Here is a 24,180-nt window from a genome sequence, read left to right as displayed (position 1 = left end):
AGAAAAGAGATGGAAATGGAAGACAATCAATATTATACAAATAGAATACGCAAATAACTAAAAATATGGAACGTAAAAGAGAACATTGAGGAGAAAGCAGATAAAAGCTCCAACAAAAATTTGGTGAATTGGATGAAATAGAGGAATCATTACAGGGAAAACAAATATGGATTCCCCTGAATGAAAATTATTGTGAGCAAAACTTAAATGCCACATCTAGGAGGTGTTTGCTCTAATAAACTCCGTGGACTTGTGAGAGTTTTGGAGTATTTCACAGTAATATTTTAATTTTCTTTCTTCATCCTCAGAGAAAATGCCTACAAAGACAATCTTGTCCTTAAGAGAGAAAGATCCTTCCTTTATTTCCGCCAGGTGTGCTGAAGCAAAAAACAGATGTGTTGACACAGCAATTAGCAAGTCATTGGAGTCATACCAGAGAGAATTAATCTAGAAAACAGAAACTTTTAAAGGACCCTGGAAGTCTCTATGTTAATTTCATGTTGTCTTGGTTTTCCATAGGTGATTAGACGTCAGAGCTGTTGACGTTAAAGTTTATATAAAACACCACAGCAATACCATATATCCAGAATATGATATTTTCAGTTATTGGTGACATAAAACTAATACTCAGCATAAAAGTGAAAAGAAATAGTAGTAAAGCTAAAAATAGAGAATCAGTGACTTCATGACTTACAAATACTATATTTCACAATTTTCATTAATTTGATCACATATGTTCAAGTTATTGGTAACTATCCTGACGATGCATTATACTGCCTACTAAATTATATATATATAATGCTGAGAACAGCAGAGACAGAAATGCTTTGTGTAATTACCACTATGTATGTTTTAAATCCTGACATAGTCCTTTTTTAGTGAAAAGACCTAAATATTCAAAAATGCTTGACAAAATGACATTATCATCAAGCTAAGAAGAATTTATTTATTTATTTATTTATTTATTTATTTATTTATTTTTGTTGTACCAAATTTTTAACTGGAATGTACACGGTCTTAACGATCCAATTTCAATTTTATTCTGTTTTAACTACAGCTTGCTTCCACTAGATGTCAGCATTGTATAAGATTAGAAAATGCCTCCCTTAAAATTTGTTTTCACTATGAAAATAAATGTCCTACTGAAGCCCTTATGTTCACATACATACCATTTTAATATATGCAGCTGATTATCTTTCTAAGTTACGTGGAATATTGTGCAAGTGGGTCATTCTGAAAATATTTCGTAATTAAAAATTCTGAAAGCAGGACAAAATTGGTATTAACTTGTAAATGCCCTGAAACCGTGTTCACCAACTTTGCCACAATTTGCCTGAATGTCCCTCTTCATTTTTGATGTGTCCCCATTACAGCCATTAGATTTTGAAACAAAGAAGGCGTATACTTTCAAAGTAGAGGCCTCCAACGTTCACCTTGACCACAGGTTTCACTCCGCGGGCCCCTTTAAAGACACGGCCACCGTGAAGATCAGCGTGCTGGATGTGGAGGAACCCCCGGTGTTCAGCAAACCGCTCTACACCATGGAGGTTTACGAAGACACTCCAATTGGGACCATCATCGGAGCTGTCACCGCGCAAGACCTCGACGTGGGCAGTAGTGCTGTTAGGTAAGAAGTGGAAACATTCTTATTTTGTTGTGTCAGAAAAAGGGGGAAAAAATGCTAGTGTCCAAACCTGGGTGAATGATTCCCATTTAGTGATAGGACACTTGAAAATCCACTGCCTTTGCGCGATAAGTATTAGGTGAGCAGCCGTGACGTTGGAGCAAAAACATCTGCTGCCCATCCCTGTAACAGGGCCCGACAGTGGTGTGATGTTGGACATGGCACTCCAGATAACCAGTCTCAATTTTTTATCTATGAAAGGCATTTTATAATACAATCTCAGAGGATGATTTCCAAGGTTAATGATATATTTTCAAAGTACTTAAAATAGAGTGGACATGTAATACGTTTTTCAATTACTCTAAAATCTCTATCTCTTACCAAAAGCTAGTCTTTGAAAGAGATGGTTTTACCATTTGCAATTTGGAGTTCATTTTTTTTTTTTTTTCACGGACGATCGTGTCCGCTGATGAAAGCAATTAGAGCCAGTCCTGGGGTAAGATGAATTATGGAATTGTTCAAAGCCCAGACTTTACGATGAGTTCCTATTGATTGAGTCAACAAAGCCATCAATAGAGTAAAAAAATAATCTCTCTCTCCTCCTACCCCAAACCCATACATTCCATTTACACTACTACTGAAACGTTGTGGGGTTCCCCTTTTTCTCACTTATACATTGATCCTGCAACATATTTTTTAAAAAGATTTTATTTATTTGAGAGGAGAGAGGAAAGGAGGGAGTAGGAGGGAAGAAGATAAGGGGAAGAAAAACATACTTCATGCCGAGTGTGATGCCCCATGTGGGTCTCGATCTCACGACCCTGAGATCACCAGCTGGGCTGACGTCAAGAGTTGGAAGCTTAATGACTGAGCTATCCAAGTCCCCTTAGATCCTGCAAAATATTATGAGTAATAGTAATATTGATTCAGTTATGTTTCTTCTGTACATTTAAATTCCCTGCTAGTTGTCCACATCCCACATGTATACAAGTCCTGGGAAACACCTCCCCCACCCCCACTCCACCCCCCAAAAAAGAGAGAGAGCGAGAGAGGAGAGACAGAGAGAAATATGTGATTTGTTCTGAATCTTCCACCACTAAGGGGTTGAACCTTCCTATAGAAAATCAGACCAAAGAAAAGTAGGCTTTTAATACAAAAACACTATTGACATAGGGAACATGTAAAGATTTTATGCCATGGGGCAATAATAAAAACAATGCATAAATCATTCAGTGGTAACCTCAACACATTCATAGCATATAGGAAAAATCTCGGGAAAGGGCTTGGACGCGGTCAAGCTCTGCTTTTTGTATTCACCTGTATCTATCTTCCAAACTGATCTGAGTGTCCCCCTGCTTGAAACATGTCAGTGGTCAAGACAGAACTCTGAAAAAAACACATTTGTTTTGGGAAAGAGAAGAAAAAAGGCGATTACTGAGTGCCCTTACATGTCGGATCGAATGCTGGCTAATTTACTCACTGGATTCTTAAGTTGTTGTGGTATGTGTCCGTATGACAAGGTGATTCACTCTCAGCTGAACTCCAGAAGCCCGTATGCATCGCCAGGCATTCAACAATCAGCTCCACGCGTAGTTGTTACGTATTAACCCGTTATCATTCATTCAGTCCTATAGTTGAGACCCTGAGCGTGTTGTTGATAATTGTGAAAGTGGAAAATGCCTGCTGAGTAGATTTACAGGTAATTTCAAGCGTATAAACAGTTATGGAAGAAATATGGAAGGCTGTAAAGAAAGTAATAAAAAGGCAAATAAATATGGATTGAAACTCTTTATGGTTCAATAAATGAGAATTTTGGCACACAGAGAAACAGGGTATCTAGAGAACATTCTATGTTGTTTAATTTACTGTATGTTCCATCCTTCAAGACTGATAAAAGCATGCTAGAATCAAAATTTTAATAAAATATGATTTTAATGCAATACATTAAAAAAAATCAGAAAGTTTATTAGTAAAACTACCACCTGGCAAAGGTAAGGTGAGGGTTACAGACTTGCAAATACAACATATTTAGAGTTAAGACCATGGTGTGAGGAATACAGGAAGGCTACATTTTTGAGATACCCTTGAAATACAGGACTGGTTGGAGGGGTAGTTACTGTCACCCGAGCTGGTGTCTGACAAGAGCTACTTTATGTGGGATAAAGTACTAGTCTCATTTCTAATGGGTTGCAGCCTGACTCACTAAGCTGTAGACACAGATGGATCTAATTGATCCCCGGGAGGGGTTGTCAAAAAACAGAGCTGCTTTTGAATCAACATGAAAGCTGTCTTACTTCCATGTCCTTGGAGTAAACAATAAGGTTGAATCATGTCAGTTGAGGAAACATGGGGTATGAATCATCTTTTTTTTTTTGGTTTGAAAACATGTTGGCTCACTTAAGAATGATAGTAAAAATATGTTGCGAAAATAAGCATCAGAATGTGAAATTACTTGACATGTTTAGGTACGATCTGTTTGTTTTGTTTTCCTTTGCTTAACTGTCTTTTCACAGCTTGCTGTGCGAGGTATTAATTTTTTTTAAATTTATTTTTTATTTTCAGCATAACAGTATTCATTATTTTTGCACCTGTTACTCCATGCCAGTGGGTATTTTATTAATATTATTTTATTATCACTGAGCACAGCAAAGAACCAGAGTGCAATGGCATTAAGCAAGGATTGAAGCAATTTTGAAGAAAGGCTAGGAGTAATGACTTCAAATGCCTGTAGTTGACCTTTGAACAATGTGGAGGGAGGGGTTCAGGGGCGCTGACCCTCTGCCTAGTTGGAAATCCACATCTACCTTGATTCCCCCAAACCTTAACTACCAAGAGTCTGTTGACCAGAAGCCTAACAGATGACATAAACAGCAGATGAACATGTATTTTATATGATGTATCTATCATATACTATATTCTTATAATAAAGTAAGCTAGAGAAATAAAAATATTATTAAGAGAATCATAAAGAAGATAAAGTAGATTTGTAAAACTGTACTATATCGAAGAAGACTCATGTGTTAGTGGACCTGCCCAGTTCTAACCCCTGTTGTTCAAGGGTCAAGTAGACCATGTCTGGTCCCCCTGTCCCTAGTGTAATTTCTAGTTATTGTCTCCCTTACTCTTCTAGCCTTTGCCATTGGATACGCGGATTTCTTGCTTCTCATCTCTTCTAATGCTCTATATCCTTTGGCTCTTATTACATAATTCATGGAATGATTTCTAGTTCATCAAGTGAATGGAGTGAGTGTGCCCACTATCAGTGAGTTGGGGGATATTCACAATAGTAGTCGCTTAAGTGTAGAATGAAATTTTAAATACGTGGTGTGCCTGAGTCTGTTAGGCATCTGACTCTTATTTATCTTATCATTTTATTTTGTTTATTTGCCAGAGAGAGAACACAAGCAGGTAAACTTCAGGCAGAAAGAGAAGCAGGCTATCCACTGAGCAAGGAGCCCAATGTAGGATTCGATCCCAGGACTCTGAGGTCATGACCCAAGTTGAAGGCAGACACTTAACCAACTGAGCCACCCAGGTGTCCCAAGCAGCTGACTCTTGATTTTGGCTCAGGTCATGATCTCAGGGTTATGAGATCGAGACCCACATCAGGCTCTACATTCAGTTTGGAGTCTGCTTCTCTCCCTCTCCCTCTTCTTCTCCCCTTGCTGTCTCTCTCTCTCTCAAAAATAAGTAAGTAAAATCTTAAAAAAAATAATTTATTTATCCATTCAACTAACTAAAGAATATCTTCATTACTTTAAAGTCTTGGCCATTACTGATAAAGCAGTATAAAGATCTAGGTGCAGGTTTTTATATGGAAATAAATTCTCAGCTTCTTTGTATCATTACCAAGAACTGCATTTGCTGGACCATATGGTACGAGCATGCCTAGATTTGTAAAAAGCCACTCAACTGTCTTCCAAAGGGACTGTAGCATTTTTCATTTTCATTATCAATGACTGAAAGTGCCTGTTGTTTGCATCCTCGCCAGCATTTGGTATTCATTATTCCAAATTTTGGACATTCTAAAAAGTGTGTAGTGGTACCTCATAGTTGTTATAACTTGCTGTCTAGATGACTTAGTAGAACATCTTTTCATGTGCTCAGTTGGAATATGTGTATCTCCTTTGTAAGATTTGTCCTGGTCTTTGACCAATTTTTAAATTGGGTTGTTTGTTTTCAATTTGTTGAGTTCTATGAATACTATTCAGAATAAGCAGGAAATTTAAAGGTGTTGCTCTTCTTTAATATTTTCAACTACAGGATAGATCCCATTGTAAGCAGGAGATTCTGATGGATGAGTAACTTGAGAAGACCCTATCTAAAGCTTACATATACTCAATTATCTCATTGGGAGTAGCTTCTGCTGAGTTTCTGGCTAATGACTACCCAAAGAGATCAAAGAGAGATTACAGATATGCATATCAAGTAACTGATAAACATATACAATTCAGATATAGCATTAAGTGATATTCGGCTCAGAACCAGCATTAAGAAATCTGGAAATGAGATTCACTGAAACTCAACTTTTCTCTCTACCTTTGTTCACGCAATTCTATTCCCTCCATACAATAGTTTCTCACCCTCTACTTCATTGCCTTCATCCTCAACTTCTGCTGTCTTGGGTGGCAAAACCATATGGATACTCACTGCCCATACTAACTCACTTCGTTCTCCCAATATTGTGTTTTTCTTATCTTTTATGTTCACTAGAGACATTAACCATATTCTGTCATTTTTTTGCTCATTAGATAAATATGTATTCACTTTTTAGCCACCATCTCCAAAATGCAGAAAATGAAAAGATATTTGAGATTTGGGGATATTTCCTTGTTCTCTCACATACTAAATACAAAATTTAATTTTATTTTAAAGTCCTCTTGATAAATTTATCCTACTATATAATGAAATGACCATAAACAGACCTGATATATAAATATAATTGGTCTTGGGTGCCTGGATGGCTCAGTCAGTTAAGCAACCTGCTCTTGATTTAGTATCAGATCATGAGCTCAGGATCCTGAGAGCTGAGCCTCATATTGGCCTCTGTGCTCACTGAGGAGCTGAACAATCTCACTCCTTCTCCCTCTGCCTCTCCCCTGCATGCTCTCTCTCTTTGAAATTAATTAATTTCTATATGTCATATATAAATAAATATTTATAATATGTACATTTATTACATATTGAATATTTATATATATTTGTATATTATCATCTATAATAATAGGCCTCTTTGATTTTTAAAAGGTTGAAGACCTGGGTGTTTAGGGCCCAATCTCTGCTATTTTAGCACAATAGAGTCAAGAGTATACTTTCTTTTTCTTTCCTTCTTTTTCTTTCCTTCTCTTTCTTTCTTTTTTTTTTCCAAATTGTTTCTCAGTTCTTTAGCTTCTATAAATGGAGTTAATGGAAGCAAAATGTCATCAGTACACTTGCAAGTAAGCATCATAAATACCATACAAAAATCAACTTTGGATGAATAATTCTCTTGGGGGTCCTAAACCCATCACAGTAATAAAAATGTTAAATAGGGCAAACTTCCCATATATTAATGAATTAAGCTGCTATTGTAGTGTCTAAATTCCACATTTCCTTGTACTTTTTCCCCTGAATTTCTTTGAAATATTCCGTACCATCAGATTCCATCTGCTTTTCCATGTCTACCATTTGTACACAATATCTCTTATTTTTTTCATTTAACATTTTTGTGTTGAATTTTCCCTGCATCCTTCAAGTGATCTCAAAGTTGACAATACATCTTTTGGTGGTGCTTTGTCTTAGCAATTTTAAATGTCAGTTGTCTCCACTTAGAATTAAGAGAGTAATTTGTGAAAGATAGTTTCTGATAAAGAGACTAAAACACTATTTATTTTTCTTTAAGTGCCCTTTAAAAATGCTCCTTTATGTAGAGTCCAGTTTCTCCTTTTGTGTAATTCTAATCACTCTTTTGTATTCTAGTTTTTATTAGTTAGCAGAGAGCAAACCAATATTGTATTTATGGCCTGTTTTCTTGGAAAATACTTAATATTCAGATAGCAATTGGGAGAAAACATTTTATCTGTAAGGTTATATAAAATATTCATTAAAATAAATCAGTTAATCCTTTTTTGAGCACTGCTTACCTTATCTCTTTCCTTTAGCATTCACAATGCAAATTTCAATATATATATTTGCAAAAAACTGGTCTGATAAAGGACTTTTCTCCAAAACATACAAGAATTCTTTAAAGTCAAGGATGAAGGGAATGAAATAAAGATTGAAAAGCCACTTTAATTAAAGGGAATGTAATTGTGTGAACAAAGGTAAAAAGAAAAGTTGAGTTTTGATGAATTTTACTTTCATATTCCTTAATATTGTTGTAGGTTGTATAACCTATCAGTGACTGGATTTGTATGTTTGTTCTCTCCTTAATCTTTCCTTAATCTCTCCTTAATAATCTCTCCTTAATCTTCTTGGAGAGCCATGAGCCAGAAACTCCCCGCAGTGAGACCGTTGAGTATATATTGGCCTCAGACATGTTCATATCCAATTATTTATCCCTCAGAATCTCCATTTACGATTGGATCTAGTCTCTAGTTGACAACATTAAAGAGCGGCAACACCTTGGTTACAATTCCCTGCTTATTTTGATTGCACTGGAAATGAAAGAAGCATTCCCTCTGAATTTACACCAATGGAATGATTAAGAATAATTCACTTGAGATGTTGTTGATCGAGAACTTAACTTGCTATGAAGAGTGAGAAGATCCTTTGTGATTAAACTCATTGCTTTTTTTCCTCAAATGACCGGTCCGTGAGCAATCAGTAAAATAGGAGCTGCTGAAAATAACATGTACTAGATGGACAGGTTGACTTTTATTTGCTGTGGTGACAATTAGCTGTCAGTATGTAGTGACATCAGTTTTTAAAGATTTTATTTATTTATTATTTGAAAGAGAGAGAGAGAGCAAGCACTCGAGTACTGGTGTGAGCAGGGTGGGGGGCAGGTGCAGAGGGAGAAGCAGGCACCCCCCCACCCAGCAGGGAGACTGATACAGGGCTCCATCCCAGGCCCCTGGGATCATGACCTGAACCAAAGCCAGACATTTAACCCACTGAACCACCCAGATGCCCCAACGTACAGTGACATCATACTAACTAATTTATTTCTGGTTTTGAGCTGAGTGTTTTGGCCAGATTTGTTTAAACATCACAACTTGGGTGCCTGGGTGGCTGAGTGGGTTAAGCCGCTGCCTTCGGCTCAGGTCATGATCTCAGGGTCCTGGGATCCAGTCCCGCATCGGACTCTCTGCTCAGCAGGGAGCCTGCTTCCCTCTCTCTCTCTCTCTGCCTACTGGTGATCTCTCTCTGTGAAATAAATAAATAAAATATTTCCAAAAAAATTAAAAAAAATTAATTAATAAATATCACAACTGACATTATTTTACAGTGAGAGAAACTGAGGCCCGGGAAGACCCAGTTATGTCTTCAATAAGTATGAGAATAAGATTTAACCATAAGCAGCCGGATTCTAAAAGTCAAACTAATAGCTCCCCTTCTTCAGTGTGATTGAGTTACTCATCTAAGTGTTTGAGCTGCTTTTTAATCTTAAGATTGCTGAAAATATAATTAAAATATCATAGTTCTCAGTAGCCTATTGAACAAAATTGATAGAAAGTCAAAACAAGTCAGTAAAAATATACAATATTCAATTCCTTAAGATATAGTAGCTATGGACCTTATTAGATACTTGAAAGTACTCTAAACATTTTGCATCTGTTTCCCTGATGTAAACCTTACAACAACTTTAATTAAATCTGAAAAATGTTTAAATTATTATTTTTTAAAGATTTTGTTAGTGAGAACACATGCATGAGAGAGAGAGCAAGAGAGAGAAAGAGAGAGAGAGCACAAGCAGGGGCAGGGGAGAAGCAGACTCCTCCTTGAGCAGGAAGTCTGATGCAGGGCTCCATCCCAGGATCATGACCTGAGCTGACTGAGCCACCCAGGCACTACCTAAATCTGAAAAATGTTTACTTGAACTATGACAATATTGACATTTGTCAGGCTAAAAAAACAAATACCAAATTATACAGTTGTTTTATTAATAATTTTTTGGTAAAATATTTTTTGAGATTCAGTACCTTTTATTTTTCTAGAACAACCACGCAGTTCTTATAAGATTTAGACATAACTGAGAATTTATTGACAACACTCCATAGATCTGTAATACCAACTTACAGATCTAATTTTCATGTAGATTGGATCTTGAGAGTCAATAATGAGTTTGCTTTATTTTTAAACAAATTTTATATTATTCTAGTGATATACTAAAGGAAATCTCAATGGCTAAGTGTCCAGATATTAGTTGTCTGTCAAGTAAATAAATAAAATCTTTAAAAAAAAATACATGAGAAAACTGAGACTACCAGTTTAATATTAAAGCTAAACACAAATTAGATTTGGGTTTATTAGATTATTATTTGCCTAAACTTTACTTTTTTCCTGCTAGAGCAAGCTGCTTCAGAGTCTCTGAAGAATAAACCAAAATCTGGGTATAAAATGTTGGGGGAAGATAAAGTTAGCATCCAGTTACATAAATGGATACAAGTCAAGAGATCATATAGGACTATGTAAAAATGACTTGAGAAAATGAGAAAATCTTGGGGTGCCTGGGTAGCTCAGTCAGTTGAGCATCTGACTTCAGGTCAGGTTATAATCTCAGGGTCCTGGGCTGGAGCCCCAAGTCAGGCTATGTGTTCAGCAAGGAGTTTGCTTCTTCCTCTCCTGGTGCCCCTCCCTCTGTCATGCCATCTTTGCCTCTCTCTCAAATAAATAAATAAAACCCTTTTTCCCCTTAAGGGGGAAAAAAAAAAAGGAAAATCTTAATTAACTAGGGGGAAATAAAAATATAACAACTTTTTTAATAACTGTAGATTATGATGCATTTACCTTTCTTTAAAGGTGTGTTTTAATCATATTATGTGCTTCCAAATGAAAAATTTGAAGACACAAAGGTTATGCCTTTATTAAATCATTATAATTTTATAAAATGTTTAGTTTCACATCAAACAGATAAGAGAAGCTCTCTAAACTATCCGTAACTGTTAATTTTACTAAGAGAAAAGTTAGAATGAGGAGGATTAGGGAAAAAAAACAAAAACAAAAACTAAGAGGAGCTAATAGGAAACTGGCAACTGCTATTTAAAATGTTTGAAAGAAATGTTAGGATTCCTAAGAAAAGCATGTAATTGTGATTCTTGATGAAGCAATTATAATCTTAGTGTTGTTGTATGTGACTTAGGTTCTTAATAAAATGTGGAAATAAATTGAACTGAATTTACTTTCATTTAATTATCTTCCCCAAGACAAACAAACAAACAAAAAAAACAAAAAACAAAACAAAGCAACAACAACAAAAGACAACCAGTGACTAAGAGAAGACAGAGGGAAGAGATTTTGATTATTATCACATTAACAAAAATAGTTTCCTACCTTGACCTGAATAGTTTCCTACCTTGACTCCTACATCTTTATTGCTTAAGGAATGAGATGTAATACTTTTTAGAGTAACTCGGTACCATCAAGTACTTTTTACAAAATGTGTTTGAGAATTTAGCTTTTCCATTAGCTGTGAGAAAGTTATTAGGCAAATTAAAAGACACAATTTTAAGGAGAATGCTTACCTAATGAAGAGAAGAAAACTTTTTAAGGTATTTCTGAAAACTCATTTACAGAAAAGTAATAAAATTGTACTCTCTCAAGTGGTCTGCACAGATTAGGTTAATGCGTTAATTTTTGATTTCTATTCAGTTGTTAAAACAGGTTTCTTAGCAACAGTGCCTGCATACTTAAATGAACTATACATTTGTTTCATCATATATAGATCATAAACACCTTTAAAAAATTAAATCTTACCTACTTACCAAATAAACATAAGGTGATTCAAATTCTGTATTTCAGGGTTCTGCTCATTTACACTGGTGTGTGAGGACAAATTAGACGTCCATTATTACACTGTTGTGATTAACTGCAATTAAAATATAATTTTAGCCTTAGGTTGGCTGTGGGCTGTGACAAACCTAGAGTAAACATGGGATCTACACTCTGGGAGAACTTATCTCCTGAAAAATGATCTAGACATTTTAGGACATGGTCATGTCTCCTCTGAAAATGTCTAGGAAATTCTAGGAAACATAGGAGTAGTTCATTTCCAGTTTTGTTGATGGCCAGTTCTTAATTGCTATCTTGGGCAGGACATCACAATGGAAAGTGGTGGTTGTTGCCTCACGGTTATGGTTTAGTCAGACCCAGGGTTTAGTCCCTCACACAAAGACAGGATGTCAGGGAAATTCCAGGACCTAGTGCTAGAGCCACCATCTTGCAGTCTGATCAGCTGTAGGAAGATCCTGAAGGTGTATTGTGGAGTAGAAAAGGGTCAGATAAGTTTCAGTAGGACTCCAGAAGGCAGGAAACTTTCTGAGATGATCACATCCAGAGAAGGGATGTACCAAAACTTTATGAGATGACAGAGCCAAAGATTAGATGCCAGAGAACAGTGAGTAAGAGGTAAGCAAAAATATGGTTGCGTGAAACCGGGCCTGGCCATGTGTACCCCTGCTCTGTGTTTTAGGGGTTCGTGTGGGAGCTTTGTAGTTTAGGTATCTTAACGTTTCTACTTTGAAGTACATGACTTGGCTAACTTTGTTTGGCCTGATGTTGTCTGCTTGTTGACCTCACTGTGATTTCCAGGCTGGAGTCATGGTGATAAATATATCATTCATTGAGCCTTTTGATGAGCAGAGCCCTTTCACATAAAATGTCCTATTTAAAAATGGTAAGATTACAGGACGATAGTTATACAGAAAACATTGATAAGCTGGTTCAAAGATCAGCTCTAAAATTTTCCAACTATGTGAACTGGGGCAGATTCCTTAGTATCTCTGTTACAGTTTTTCCATTGGTAAAGTAGGGAGATGAATAATCCTTAGTTTTTAGGGCTTTTGTAGGACTTTAGTAAGGTAATATGTGTTAGTATATAGAACAGTATCTGGTACATGCTAAGATTTCAAAAATTTTATTACTATGATAAAAATATGTGTTGGAAAAAGATTTGTTCACTCTGTATATCTGCTATATAAAGATTTATATAAATTCAGTTTCTGTTTTTTTTTTTTTTTTAATGAATGTTTTAGTCTGGCTGCTGCACATAAAGAAGGCAACATCTGCTGTTAGCAAATAGGTAAACTAATAAAGAAGATAAAGAAACATTATTAGCTAAGCTCACTGTTTTGTTTATTTTTTAGAAAGTTGTCCTGATACACAGAGTAATAAAACAACAGTGGCTCTTTCATACGTGTTTGAGGAAAATACTTCTGTACAATTGCCACATTGTCAATTACAAAATCGCCCCTTAGTTTCCACAATATGATTTTTCTTTTCTTTTTCTATCTGCGGAAATGAAGATTCTACGTCTGTTCTGGCCTGTGTTCTTTGCAGCTGAATTCAGACGGTTCCCCCTCCCCAGATCTTCTCACTGCCCCCATGGAATCTTTCACTGCTTGGAAAAGTTTTAATATTCAGCAGGTTAAGGAAACCCACGGTCAGCTCTAGAATTTTAGTCTCTGCTGAGCTTTCAAGGTGTCAAGACCCTAAAATAATATGAACAGCAGGAGTACTAAATCTTTCATTATTTCCAGTTTCCCCTTGAGCATACTGACTTTGCAATAAAGAAGCTGTCATTGACACTCTTCTTTATTGCAAGGTGGGTAATAGCTGCGGGGAGAAAAATAAGAAACTGTGTCAAGTTAGCCCGACTGCCATTATGATTCATGGGTAATCATTGCACATTTGCATCCACTCTCTTTCTACACAGGTACTTCATAGATTGGAAGAGTGATGGGGACAGCTCCTTTACAATAGACGGAACCGAAGGAACCATCGCCACTAATGAATTACTAGACAGAGAAAGCACCGCGCAGTATAATTTCTCCATAATTGCGAGTAAAGTTAGTAAGTATGGCATGGACAGAATCAATGTTGCACTGCAATACTTTGGATTGAACACTCTTGAACGAGTCCCTGCTGAGGTGTTTTTCATTTTTGTACTGACAGCTGAGTGGTCTCCTGGGGAAACTCGGAAACCTGTTCCTTTTCCTCAGAGCCTAAGTCCAGAGGAATTGTGACAGCTGCCAATGAGCCCTGTTTTCAGGCTGGCATGAATATCTAGCAGCGCATTTCATTGTGTGACCTCATCCCTTTCCACGCTGTGCCCTCCAGTATCCCCCACCGGCACTCCAACTTCCCTTCTACACGGGACCTCCACAGACAATATCAACAGCTCCTGAGGCCAGGCAGGAGGAAAGAATTCTCACATGAAATCACCCATTCTGGAATCATTTCTGAAACTGAAGAGAGTATTTTTAAAATCACCCCCTTCCTTCTCTCTCCTTTCCTTAGAATGTAATTTTAATGTATTTTTTTTTAAATGAATGTCATGGCCATATATAGGAGCTTTAAGTGCTTTTCTTTAAGGAGTCACTCAAAATTGAAAGGATTGTTAAGACCGATCCCTTGTGTTGAATTCTGCTTGGTCCAGAAGAGACTCCTCTAAACTGAGAGTGACAGAGCTCTCAATATGTTTGTCTGGCCAACCTAGGATACTGTCCCGACTTCCTAAGGTGACAGATTGGGGCAGGGTGGGTGGTTATCAATGTAGTTGTCTGCACAAGGAAGTGCATTCTCCCATCCACCTGCTAACAGTCTTTTGAAGGATTTGGGGAAATCCCTTCTGAGCATCTTTCATTTTGTCTCTTTCTCATTTTATTCTGTTTATCTGGCACACATACTTTGGCAGTTAATTTCATTTTTCTATGCAGGGGAGAGCTAACTGTGAATGCTTCTGTTAAGGGGTTTTTGTTCAGTCTCAATTCAATGGGGTGTAAATATTACAGTTTTGTTTATCTTCAACAATTGCTTCCAAACATGAATAGTCAGACACCTATTCTCAGGCCTTAATGGTATCTTCAGCTGATTTCATGATGTTGTCATTACTCTGATTATTAAGGGTAAGACAAACGTAAAAGAACGTGCAGTGTCCACCTTGTTCACTGGAACACTGACCTGTCATGGGAGTAAACTGACTTCCCCAAGGCTGCCGTACTTGGGAGGTCACACACTGGAGGTCAGGTTGACCATCGCAGTTCAGCTCATATGTGCCAGTGTGCTTTGTATGCGGGTGACTCTGTCTTGGGATCTCTAGCCCAGGCCATTTGCTAGTGGAATACCACAATGCAACCTCTACCGATGTCCCGTGAAATGGAACATACACGCAGACCAACCCTGCCCGGATGCTTACCTCACAACACTAGGAGAAGGACTAAAACAGTAATTAATTCAAGCAACTGCATTGTAGGGCCATTTGTTATTACACAGGACTAGAGGACCGCAGAAGTCAAGTACATCGTAAGTTGAAACAGTGACCCTCGCTGGTGGGGGGATAGATTCTCTGGCTGGAGAATTAGAGTGGAAAGGTCAGAGGACAGATACATGAGTCTCTCTTACCTGCGCCCATGGAATACTGCATTGCTGCCACTGCTTCTAGGGCTAAAAAGGGACTGACAGTGAAGGCAGTTGCCAAAACTTTGTCTTCTTATGTGATCTTTGAGTTATTTGATGGGGGGGAGGGGGCGGCTCTGGACATCCTATCCACATAGGAACTTGATTTGGGAACCCAAAGTTGGGTTCCAACCTCTTAATTCCAGGGTCCCCTTGCATAGAGAGGACAGTCTTCTTAGGAGAGTTTATAGCACGATTTCTCAATATTAGCTTCCTGTTGTTCCCATTTGACCCAGAGGAAACTCACACAGGGACTTCCCAGGCTGTTCTACTGAATGGTTTCTCTGTGCGCCACCACCTTTCACATCTGCTCTCCTTGCTCGGGTAGGCTCTGAGAGCGGATCATTCAGTCAGTGGCCTGAGCAGACGTATCATCAGGAGAACGGAACGCAGGTCTCCTCTTTTCAGAGGACACCCATTTTCTTTATGGTGTTTTCCTGGTTTCCTTTCACATCTGGTACCTTTTTCCCCCTCCTATACCATATCCTATTCCATTTGTTACTCATTATTCCTTTCATATTAACTTTGAGTTATTTCGCTCAGAAGGTTGGGGGATAACTTAACTATATTGTGGTTAGAAAATAAACGTTGGTTTTCTAAGATCTTTGGCAAATGTGGTGAATGTGAATTAAACTGTGGAGTGTAAGACCTCCCTGAACCGTTCACTCTAACGGCCTGCACATAATAAGTGACAAATAAGCAGAGACAGTCTCTTCAAATATTGCCAAAGGCATATTAATCATAACAAAAGATTATTTATTAAAAACTATTTAATATTACCTAAACCTTCCTATTAATAGACACAAAAACCATATTTCTTGAAGTAGGAATAGTAGTCTTCCATATCTTAACTCAGGATGAGAGTCTGCAGATAGTTCGTTAATCACCTGGGGCTCAGGAAGTTCTCTTTCTCCCCAGCGGCTGTGTAGACCACCCAGACCATCACCATGGTGTGTGTGCGGGGGTGGGATAGTAGTGGGGCTGGTACCTCGTCAGAGACTCTACTTGGCCCACCTAGACAATGAAAGGAGGGTGTATGCACTTTTGCAGTAGAAGCACCTGTCACTGAGTCTCAATTTTAGATTTTTCACATTTAGAGAAATCTGGGGGTTTTTTTTTTAGCTGTCAATATGATTAGGACATATGCTAGCTCTAGTTTTTACCTAAATGCAAATTAGAAAACCCTTGTGTGTGGATTCTCAGTAGTTATATTGGTCCTTACTGGGAAATATGCAGAACTGGGACTTAGACACATAATATATATACCTTATCCATTTATCCCTATATGTGTGTGTATAAATCTTATCAGTGTAAGAGTGATGTTAAATTAACATTTCTGAAATAGGTACCCCTGTGCTGTTCCAGTACCTACTCCAAGACCACTGTGTAGATATCAGACCCCAAGGAAGTCTGCTGGGGTAAATGCTATGTATCCATGTGAAAAATAAGGAGGCTGAATGCATACCACATGGTAATTAAAGATTTACAATAAGAATAGCTTATTATGGGTTTTATTTTGCTTGAATTCACAAAGCTTAAAAGTAAAATTTATTCATATTCTAATGCATAAGGCTGTTTTCATTGATCAAACTAGCCAGCTGAGCAGGAAACTATCCACATGGTGAATGACTGAGAAATAAATAATTTACACTTATACTGCCAAGGAGAAAAAATTATGTAAGTATACCTTATTGCAGATTTAACTAGCATGTGTTTTGGCCTGACCCTCACATAAAAAATCTCAGGCAAAGGAAATGTTACAATGATTGAACAACTTCCAATTAATTAAAATACAGTCATTAATCAGTGTTGCTATAGTTGGAGATCCAAGTAATTTTATTAGACTTCTAATAATCCTTTTATGCTTCATTGCTTTGCTTTTTTTATGATACTAATTTTGACAATTTTAAGAAAGATAGAAGTTCCAAAACTTCACTTCTTCAAATTATCAGAAACTTCCAGTACACAAATGTTTCCAGTTTTTTTTCAGCATTACTATAATAACTACCATTAGGCAAAGATAATTAAAGACTTAGAACATATTTTATATAATTGTGAAATAAACAAATGGTACCAGAAGACAATTCTACTTTTCTTGGTCAATAGTTATCCATTTATTTGCATTTATTATGAAACTGGTCAAAAGTCAGTGAAATGACTCCCTAACTTCTATATTTGGGGAAAACTTTGTATGCAAGCATATCATTATGAGTTGGGATTGAATTGTTGGGTAATTATTTTTTTGAGGTTATTTGGTATATAGAGCTATTTTGTTATAACTTCTTTTTACTTCACAATAATGCAAATGATAACATTTTCATGTGTACAGAAAAATTAAACTCTGGCATTACTAGATACAATTCAAGCTAAACATAAATTCATACATGTGTTTTCATAAGTTTGTATAGAATATCATTTATGTGCAAAACACAGCTTGTTGTGAGTTATGAGAAAAATGAGACTGAAGTCTATGCTTAAGGATATTAAAGTGTAAGAGCAGTCAGAAATTCACCAAAATAGAGAATTTTAGTAAATTATAACAATGCCAATTATGGTTAATTCCAGGGACTTCAAATTTAAGGGTGTTCTTAAACAACCTCCAAGGGGAAGTTGTGAAAGATTATAAATGACCAAATTGTGGTCATTCAGTGATAAAGGGTTTAAACATAAAGAATTGGATTTTGTGATAGAATTTTCTGAAGAATTTCATCTGCCTGCATGCCGCATAGTTAACCATGAAGTGATGTTCTTAGACCAAATGAGAAGAAAGCATCTAATTTTTCTGAAATAATAACAATAATAATAATAATAATAATAATAAACTAAAGAATTCTACTAGTTTAATATGCACTAAATTAAGATGAGTGTTATGGTCCACACTGTGAGTGTGAGAAAATGTAAGCTCCAAGATAGTTCATTGTAGCTCCGTGTCACACTAGGCATGGTGACCAAAGAAGATGGAATCCTGGACTCTCTCACTCCAAAACACAATTTCACAAGGACAATTAGTCACTTGCCTAAGTTTATTAGATATATTTTAAGTAAGTTATTAGTTGAACTAGTCAATGTGATTTTCATATGCATAGATAGAGTACAAAATAGTGAAAATTATACATTTGCAATGTACATAAAATTGAGTGGACATTTTTGTTAGTCCATGAGGCACCTGGGTGACTCAGTCATTAAGCATCTGAGTTTGGCTTAGGTCGTGATCCCAGGGTCCTAGGATCAAGCCCGACAATGGGCTCCCTGCTCATCAGGAAGCCTGCTTCTCCGTTTCCCACTCCCCCTTCTTATGTTCTTTCTCTCGCTGTCTCTTTCTGTGAGATAAATAAATAAGATCTTAAAAAAAAAAAAAAGAAAGAAAGAAAGAAAAAGAAAAAGAAAAAAATTTTTGTTAGTCTTGACCTTTATCTATCGTCTATCATCTATCTACCTATTATCTATCTATCTAGACTTGTTCGACTGCTTATCTACTGTAGTTCTATAGTGAATTGGCATGTTTCAGAAATTTGTGTACTGACTGACATCTATTAACTATTAGTATAAAATCACCTCTTTTTTTCATCAAATCAATAATGGGTTTTATTTGCTTTCCAAATACTAATTTCTGTGGTTAGATTAAAGTCACTTGAGAAGAATTTTTAAAATTGTAGAGAGTTTAATATAAAGTGGGAAACAGCACCTACGGTCTTACTGACCATGGGTTAAGAATTCAAGGAAAATATGCTGACGATCGTGGTACCAGTGGGTCATGGTACACAGACCTTTCCTGTTTTATCAGCTGTACTGAACCCACTTTCTTCTCACATTAGTCTGTTTTTGAAAGAATATTTGTTCATTGATATTTTCAATTTGCTAGAAGGCACTAGGCTCTGTGTTAAACTCTGGAGGTTTTAAGATGAATATGAAGCAGTTCCTGCTCTAAAGGAATTCTGAATATCTAAGGCTTTATCTTATTACAAATATTTAAAATTAATGATATGTTTTCTCTAGTGTTTCCATTGGGGGGAAAATTGATTGGTGGTATTTTTAAGGTTTCCTTTTCTTTAGAGATCAGTTTTTGTCACCAACAGCATAGAAAGTAATATTTGACTTTAGCATAGATATATATGAATAATTTAAATCCTCTTTATGAATTGCTCAGTCTAGATTCAGATCATACTACTGTAATTGAACAGAGCTATTATTAGATATGGTTTATCTTAACTTGTAATTTCAAAATGAACTGATTTAAAGAGAAAAGAAGAAAGCTTGTGTTACTTATTCATTGCATCTTGTTCAGTTTGCATTATAATTCAGTTTTTTGTCATAAAAAGCTAAGACTTCATTCTTGAAGTTATTGTAGTTGCAATTTAGTACATAGTCACAAAATTAAATTTTTAACACTGATAGTTATTCAAAAGCAGATGTCATCTTTAAATAAGGAAGACTACCCGTTCCAGCATATTTTAACATACTAGGAACCCTGTGTTTGTCAATGCTTTGCAGTTTTCAAAACATTTTCAACTACTTTTCTCACAGGTCCTTGAAAATATCCTATTATTTGGCTGGTATTTATTGAATATTTAATACATAATTTTAAAAAACCCACCACTTTGACCATTGAATGTAAATGGGATCTCTCACAGTATGGTGACCTCAATAATAGCATAGGCATTACTCTTTGGAATTAAGTATTTTGGGGTCACCTGGGTGGCTCAGTTGGTTAAGCAACTGCCTTCGGCTCAGGATCCTGGGATCTGGTCCAACATCAGGCTCCCCCTGCTCTTCAGGGAGCCTCCTTCTCCTGTTTCCTTTGCCTGCCACTCCGCCTGCATATACTCTGTCTGTCTGTCCAACAAAGAACAAAATCTTTTAAAAAAAGTAAGCATTTTCATGTACATGGGAAGATCTCAGGTGGTGTGCCTCCTTATTCTCTGAGTTAGTTGATAGATATCATGGAGCAGTGAAAAGCATAATGAGACTTGGATTCCAGTCGTGGGTCTGACCAAAAAAAAAATAAATAAAATAAAAAATGTAGGGCAGAATTATACCAAAGTTTTCTCACCTTTAAGTATGGAATTATAGATCTGTAATTTTCATACTTGTAGATCATTAGGATACTTTGTCAAATGAAATCTTATATGGAATTCCAGTGTACTACATTGAAGAGAACTATGAATAAAGCCAATGATTTTTCTTTGCTCCTATAAAACTCCTTAGCCCTAAGGAGGATATTATGAGGGACATAAGTTCCTATCAATTCTAACTTCCTTTCAAAATTTTTGAAAAAAAGAAAATTTTCCCATCCATGAGCATGGAATGTTTTTCCATTTATTTGTGTCATCTTCAATTTCTTTCATCAGTGTTCCCTAGTTTTCAGACTACAGGTTTTTTACCTCTTTTGTTAGGCTTTACTATTGCACTGGAACATTAACGAAAAACCTTTTAAAAATAAATAAAATGTAGTTTTCCTAGGATTTATTAGAGGTTACAATGCTAGTTACTAAGGAACCATTCCTAAGAGATTTCTGATTATAGGTCCCCAAAATGGGCATACCTTTGTGTCTCTCCCTTCCAATATGTTCTTCTGACAGTGAAACTAACATTCCTTCAAGAAGTGGGTTCGGTTCTCCTTCCCCTTGAATTTTGAAGTGGACTAGTGACAGCCTTAATAACCTCAGAGGAAATGCATTTCTATGTAACTGTGTTAGGTCATAAATCCAAGAGTTTCTGCTCGAATTTCTCTCATTTTTGAAGTACTTGCTCTTGAGTTTTAGCCACTATGCTGCAAGGAAGCCCAGTCTACATAAAAAGACCATGAATGAGTACTCTTATCTCTACCTCCAGCTAGGCTTTTAGCAAAGCACCAGCATCAAGTACCAGCCATGTGAATAAATGAAACTTTGCATAAGAAAAGCACCAATTCAGGAAGAAATGCAGTCTTCCTTTCTTTTCCCTCCCTCCGTTCCTTCCTTCCTTCCTTTTTCTTTCTTTCTCCTTCCTTCTTCCCTCTCTCTCTCTCCCTTCATCTTTCATTGTTTCATTGTTTCTTACTTGCTTACTTTCTTTCATGGTTTAGGTACATTTCATTTGCTTTCTTCCAAGGTCATTCTACAAAAGAACAGGTGTAATAACTGAAGGCCTGCCTAGGCAAGGGGGTGAGAGCAACTTCCTCTTTCCCACCACCTGTCCCTGTGTTCCTCAGTTGTGTCACTGCTCCTGTGCATGGGGGTAGAGAGCTTACAACTTTCATCACCCACCTTGCCCAGAATGGGACCTACCACCTAGCACCCCCTGCCTTCTGTCCCCTTTCCCACATGTCGATCCTGGTTACAGGTGGCCATGGTAAGAACTGTTGGGATCCAGTAGGAGTTCTGAATCCCAGAAGGCCATGGGCACAGCCTATGAATACTCCTTCCTCTAATTTGGTGCCCCAGAAATGCTGTTGGGTCCAACACCTCAATCACAGAAGCCAGAAGCACATTCTCTAGGCAGAGAGAACCAGAGCTTCAGACCTTAGCCAGAAACTGTGCAGGTACATACAGTTTGACTTGAAGGGGCAGTGACCATTCTCCCACATGAAGAACTGGCATTGGATGGTCCAAGCCTTGAAGTTCCTGATGAGTTGCTTCTTCTCAGCCTCCTGGGTCAGCCAGAGTTTGTTGAGGGTGATGTAGCTAGAATGGACATGGTGCTGGGGACAGGCCTTCATAATATCTTCTGGGAAGTCCCGTCACCTCTTTTGCTGGGGTGCATAAGTGCCTAGGCAGTGGGTGTGGATGAAGTTGGGCAGGAGGCCTCTGATTCGTCCCACACCTTGTCCATTCAGATACCACAGATGAAACCCTGACTTCCTGCTTCCTCTCAAGGTCCAAGCACTGAAATGGGGCCTTAAGCTCCTAGGAAGGGTCTGCCTTTGGCTGAGAGTGCTGGGAATAACTACGATCCCTATCAGCAGATAATGGAGACAGGGAGTTCTGGAAACTGTCACCAGCCTCCTCACCCTGCTGACCAACCCCTCTAGATCAGGATCGGTGCCTCAGCAGGCCCCTGATCAGCTGCAATGCATAGGAACAGAGGGTAGGTAAATGGACTCAGAGCCCCCATTCCAGGCTGCCTGTAGCTATGGAGGCTGATAGCTGTATCTATCTCCATAGAAACAGAAGCCTCCCTGGAAATATCTGCAGACCTTGGATACCTTCCTGTAGTGAGTAAAGCAGCAGCTGGACCCCTAGTGACAGACCCTGTGGGCAAGATTTCTGCATTGTGGGAGCAGGGGCTACTTGTGTTATGAGGCCCTGCTGGGACCATTCCAGCTCAAGCCCTAGTGAGAATCTTTTCTTTACTATATATTTTAATATTTTTATTACCCAGATTAGTTATCTATTGTTACATGATAAATTATCATAGAGTTTCTTTGGGTCAAGAATTCTGAAAGGGTTCATTTATTTATTTATCATTTGGATTTTATTTATTTAAAAGAGAGAGGGGTGCCTGGGTGGCTCAGTGGGTTAAGCCTCTGCCTTTGGCTCAGGTCATGACCTCAGTGTCCTGAGATCAAGCCCCGCATTGGGTTTCTGTTCAGCTGGAAGCCTGCTTCCCTCTCTCTCTCTGCCTACCTCTCTTCCTACTTGTGATCTCTGTCAAATAAATAAATAAAATCTTTTAAAAAAATAAATAGAAGAAAGAGCAAGAAAGAGGGAGCACGTACGAGCGGGGAGGGAGGGGCAGAGGGAGAAGCAGGCCCCCCCACTGAGACTATGACCTGAGCCGAAGGTAGACACAACTGATTGATCCACCCAGGCATCCCTGAAAGGGTTTGTCTAAAAAAAGAATGGCTTAATATCTCCTCCATGAAATCTGGGAGACTTGACAGCTCTGGGTCTGGAATCTTCTGAAGACTTCAGAAACCCAAAGTCACTAAAACCTTTTGCTTTCTGCAGCTAATCCAGCAATATCAAGGAGCAATATCAGCCTTATTATCAAAGAAGACAGCATATTTGGGATTCGTTCAGGTTGTTGTAACACATGTCACTATTTTGTTGTTGAAGTAATTTTTATAGTATGGATATGTCACACAATGTTTTTCCATTCACCGAAGATAGACATTCGCATTGTTGTCAGTTTTGAAGTGTATACATAATACTTCAATGTGCATTTGAACACAGGTTTTTGTGTGGACGTTTCTTTCATCCTCTTGGGTAGAAACTTAGGAATTGTTGCATTTAAGTTTATGTTGAATGTTTACAGAAAGTTCCAACCTGTTTTCCAAAGTGAATTTTCTGTTTCCATCACCACCAACCCTTTCCATCAACAGCCCATTTTATTTCTCTAAGCAATGATTTGTGAATTTCTGTTTATAAGTCCTGCAATTATTTTGTTAAATTTATTCCCATATATTTTATTATCTTTGGTTTTATTGTGAATTGAGTTTTTTCTGTCTCAGTTTCATTCTTTCCAATCTGGATACTTGATTTTTTTTTAAATTTTATTTTCATTTGATTATACAATGGTGAATATACGTGGCAAGAACAGCCATTTCTACCTGTGCCCAATGTTAGAGAGAAAGCACTCACTCTTTCACTGTTGAGTATGACATTAGCTGTAGGATTCTTATAGACAGACGAGATCAGATTGAAGATTTTGCCTCCTATTTGTCACTCTTTTCTTTTTTAAATTAATATATAATGTATTATTTCAGTCTTACATAATTCACAGCACTCACCATAGCACATACCCTCCCCAATGTCCATCACTCCGCCACCCCATCCTTCACAAACCCCCACCTCCAGCAGCCCTTAGTTTGTTTCCTGAGAGTAAGAGTCTTTTATGGTTTGACTCCCTCTCTGGTTTCATCTTGTTTCATTGTTCCCTCCCTTCCCCTATGATCTTCTGTCTTGTTTCTCAAATTCCTCCTATCAGTGAGATCATATGATAATAGTCTTTCTCTGATTGACTTATTTTGCTTAGCATAA

At 37.4% G+C, this 24,180-nt stretch overlaps 1 protein-coding gene across 2 annotated transcripts in view; it reads left to right on the top strand.

Moving 5' to 3' along the window:
- Positions 1-24,180, top strand: part of CDH12 (cadherin 12) — a 251,351-nt gene that overhangs the window by 209,501 nt on the left and 17,670 nt on the right. For both annotated transcript variants that reach the window (XM_059416472.1, XM_059416471.1), the window contains 2 exons: positions 1,374-1,627; positions 13,479-13,615. In XM_059416472.1, the coding sequence (XP_059272455.1) occupies positions 1,374-1,627; positions 13,479-13,615 (391 nt within the window). The remainder of the gene's footprint in view (positions 1-1,373; positions 1,628-13,478; positions 13,616-24,180) is intronic.

Source organism: Mustela nigripes, chromosome 12 (assembly GCF_022355385.1).
Source record: "Mustela nigripes isolate SB6536 chromosome 12, MUSNIG.SB6536, whole genome shotgun sequence".
NCBI classification, from domain to species: domain Eukaryota; kingdom Metazoa; phylum Chordata; class Mammalia; order Carnivora; family Mustelidae; genus Mustela; species Mustela nigripes.
This window is presented reverse-complemented; position numbering and strand designations above follow the sequence as displayed.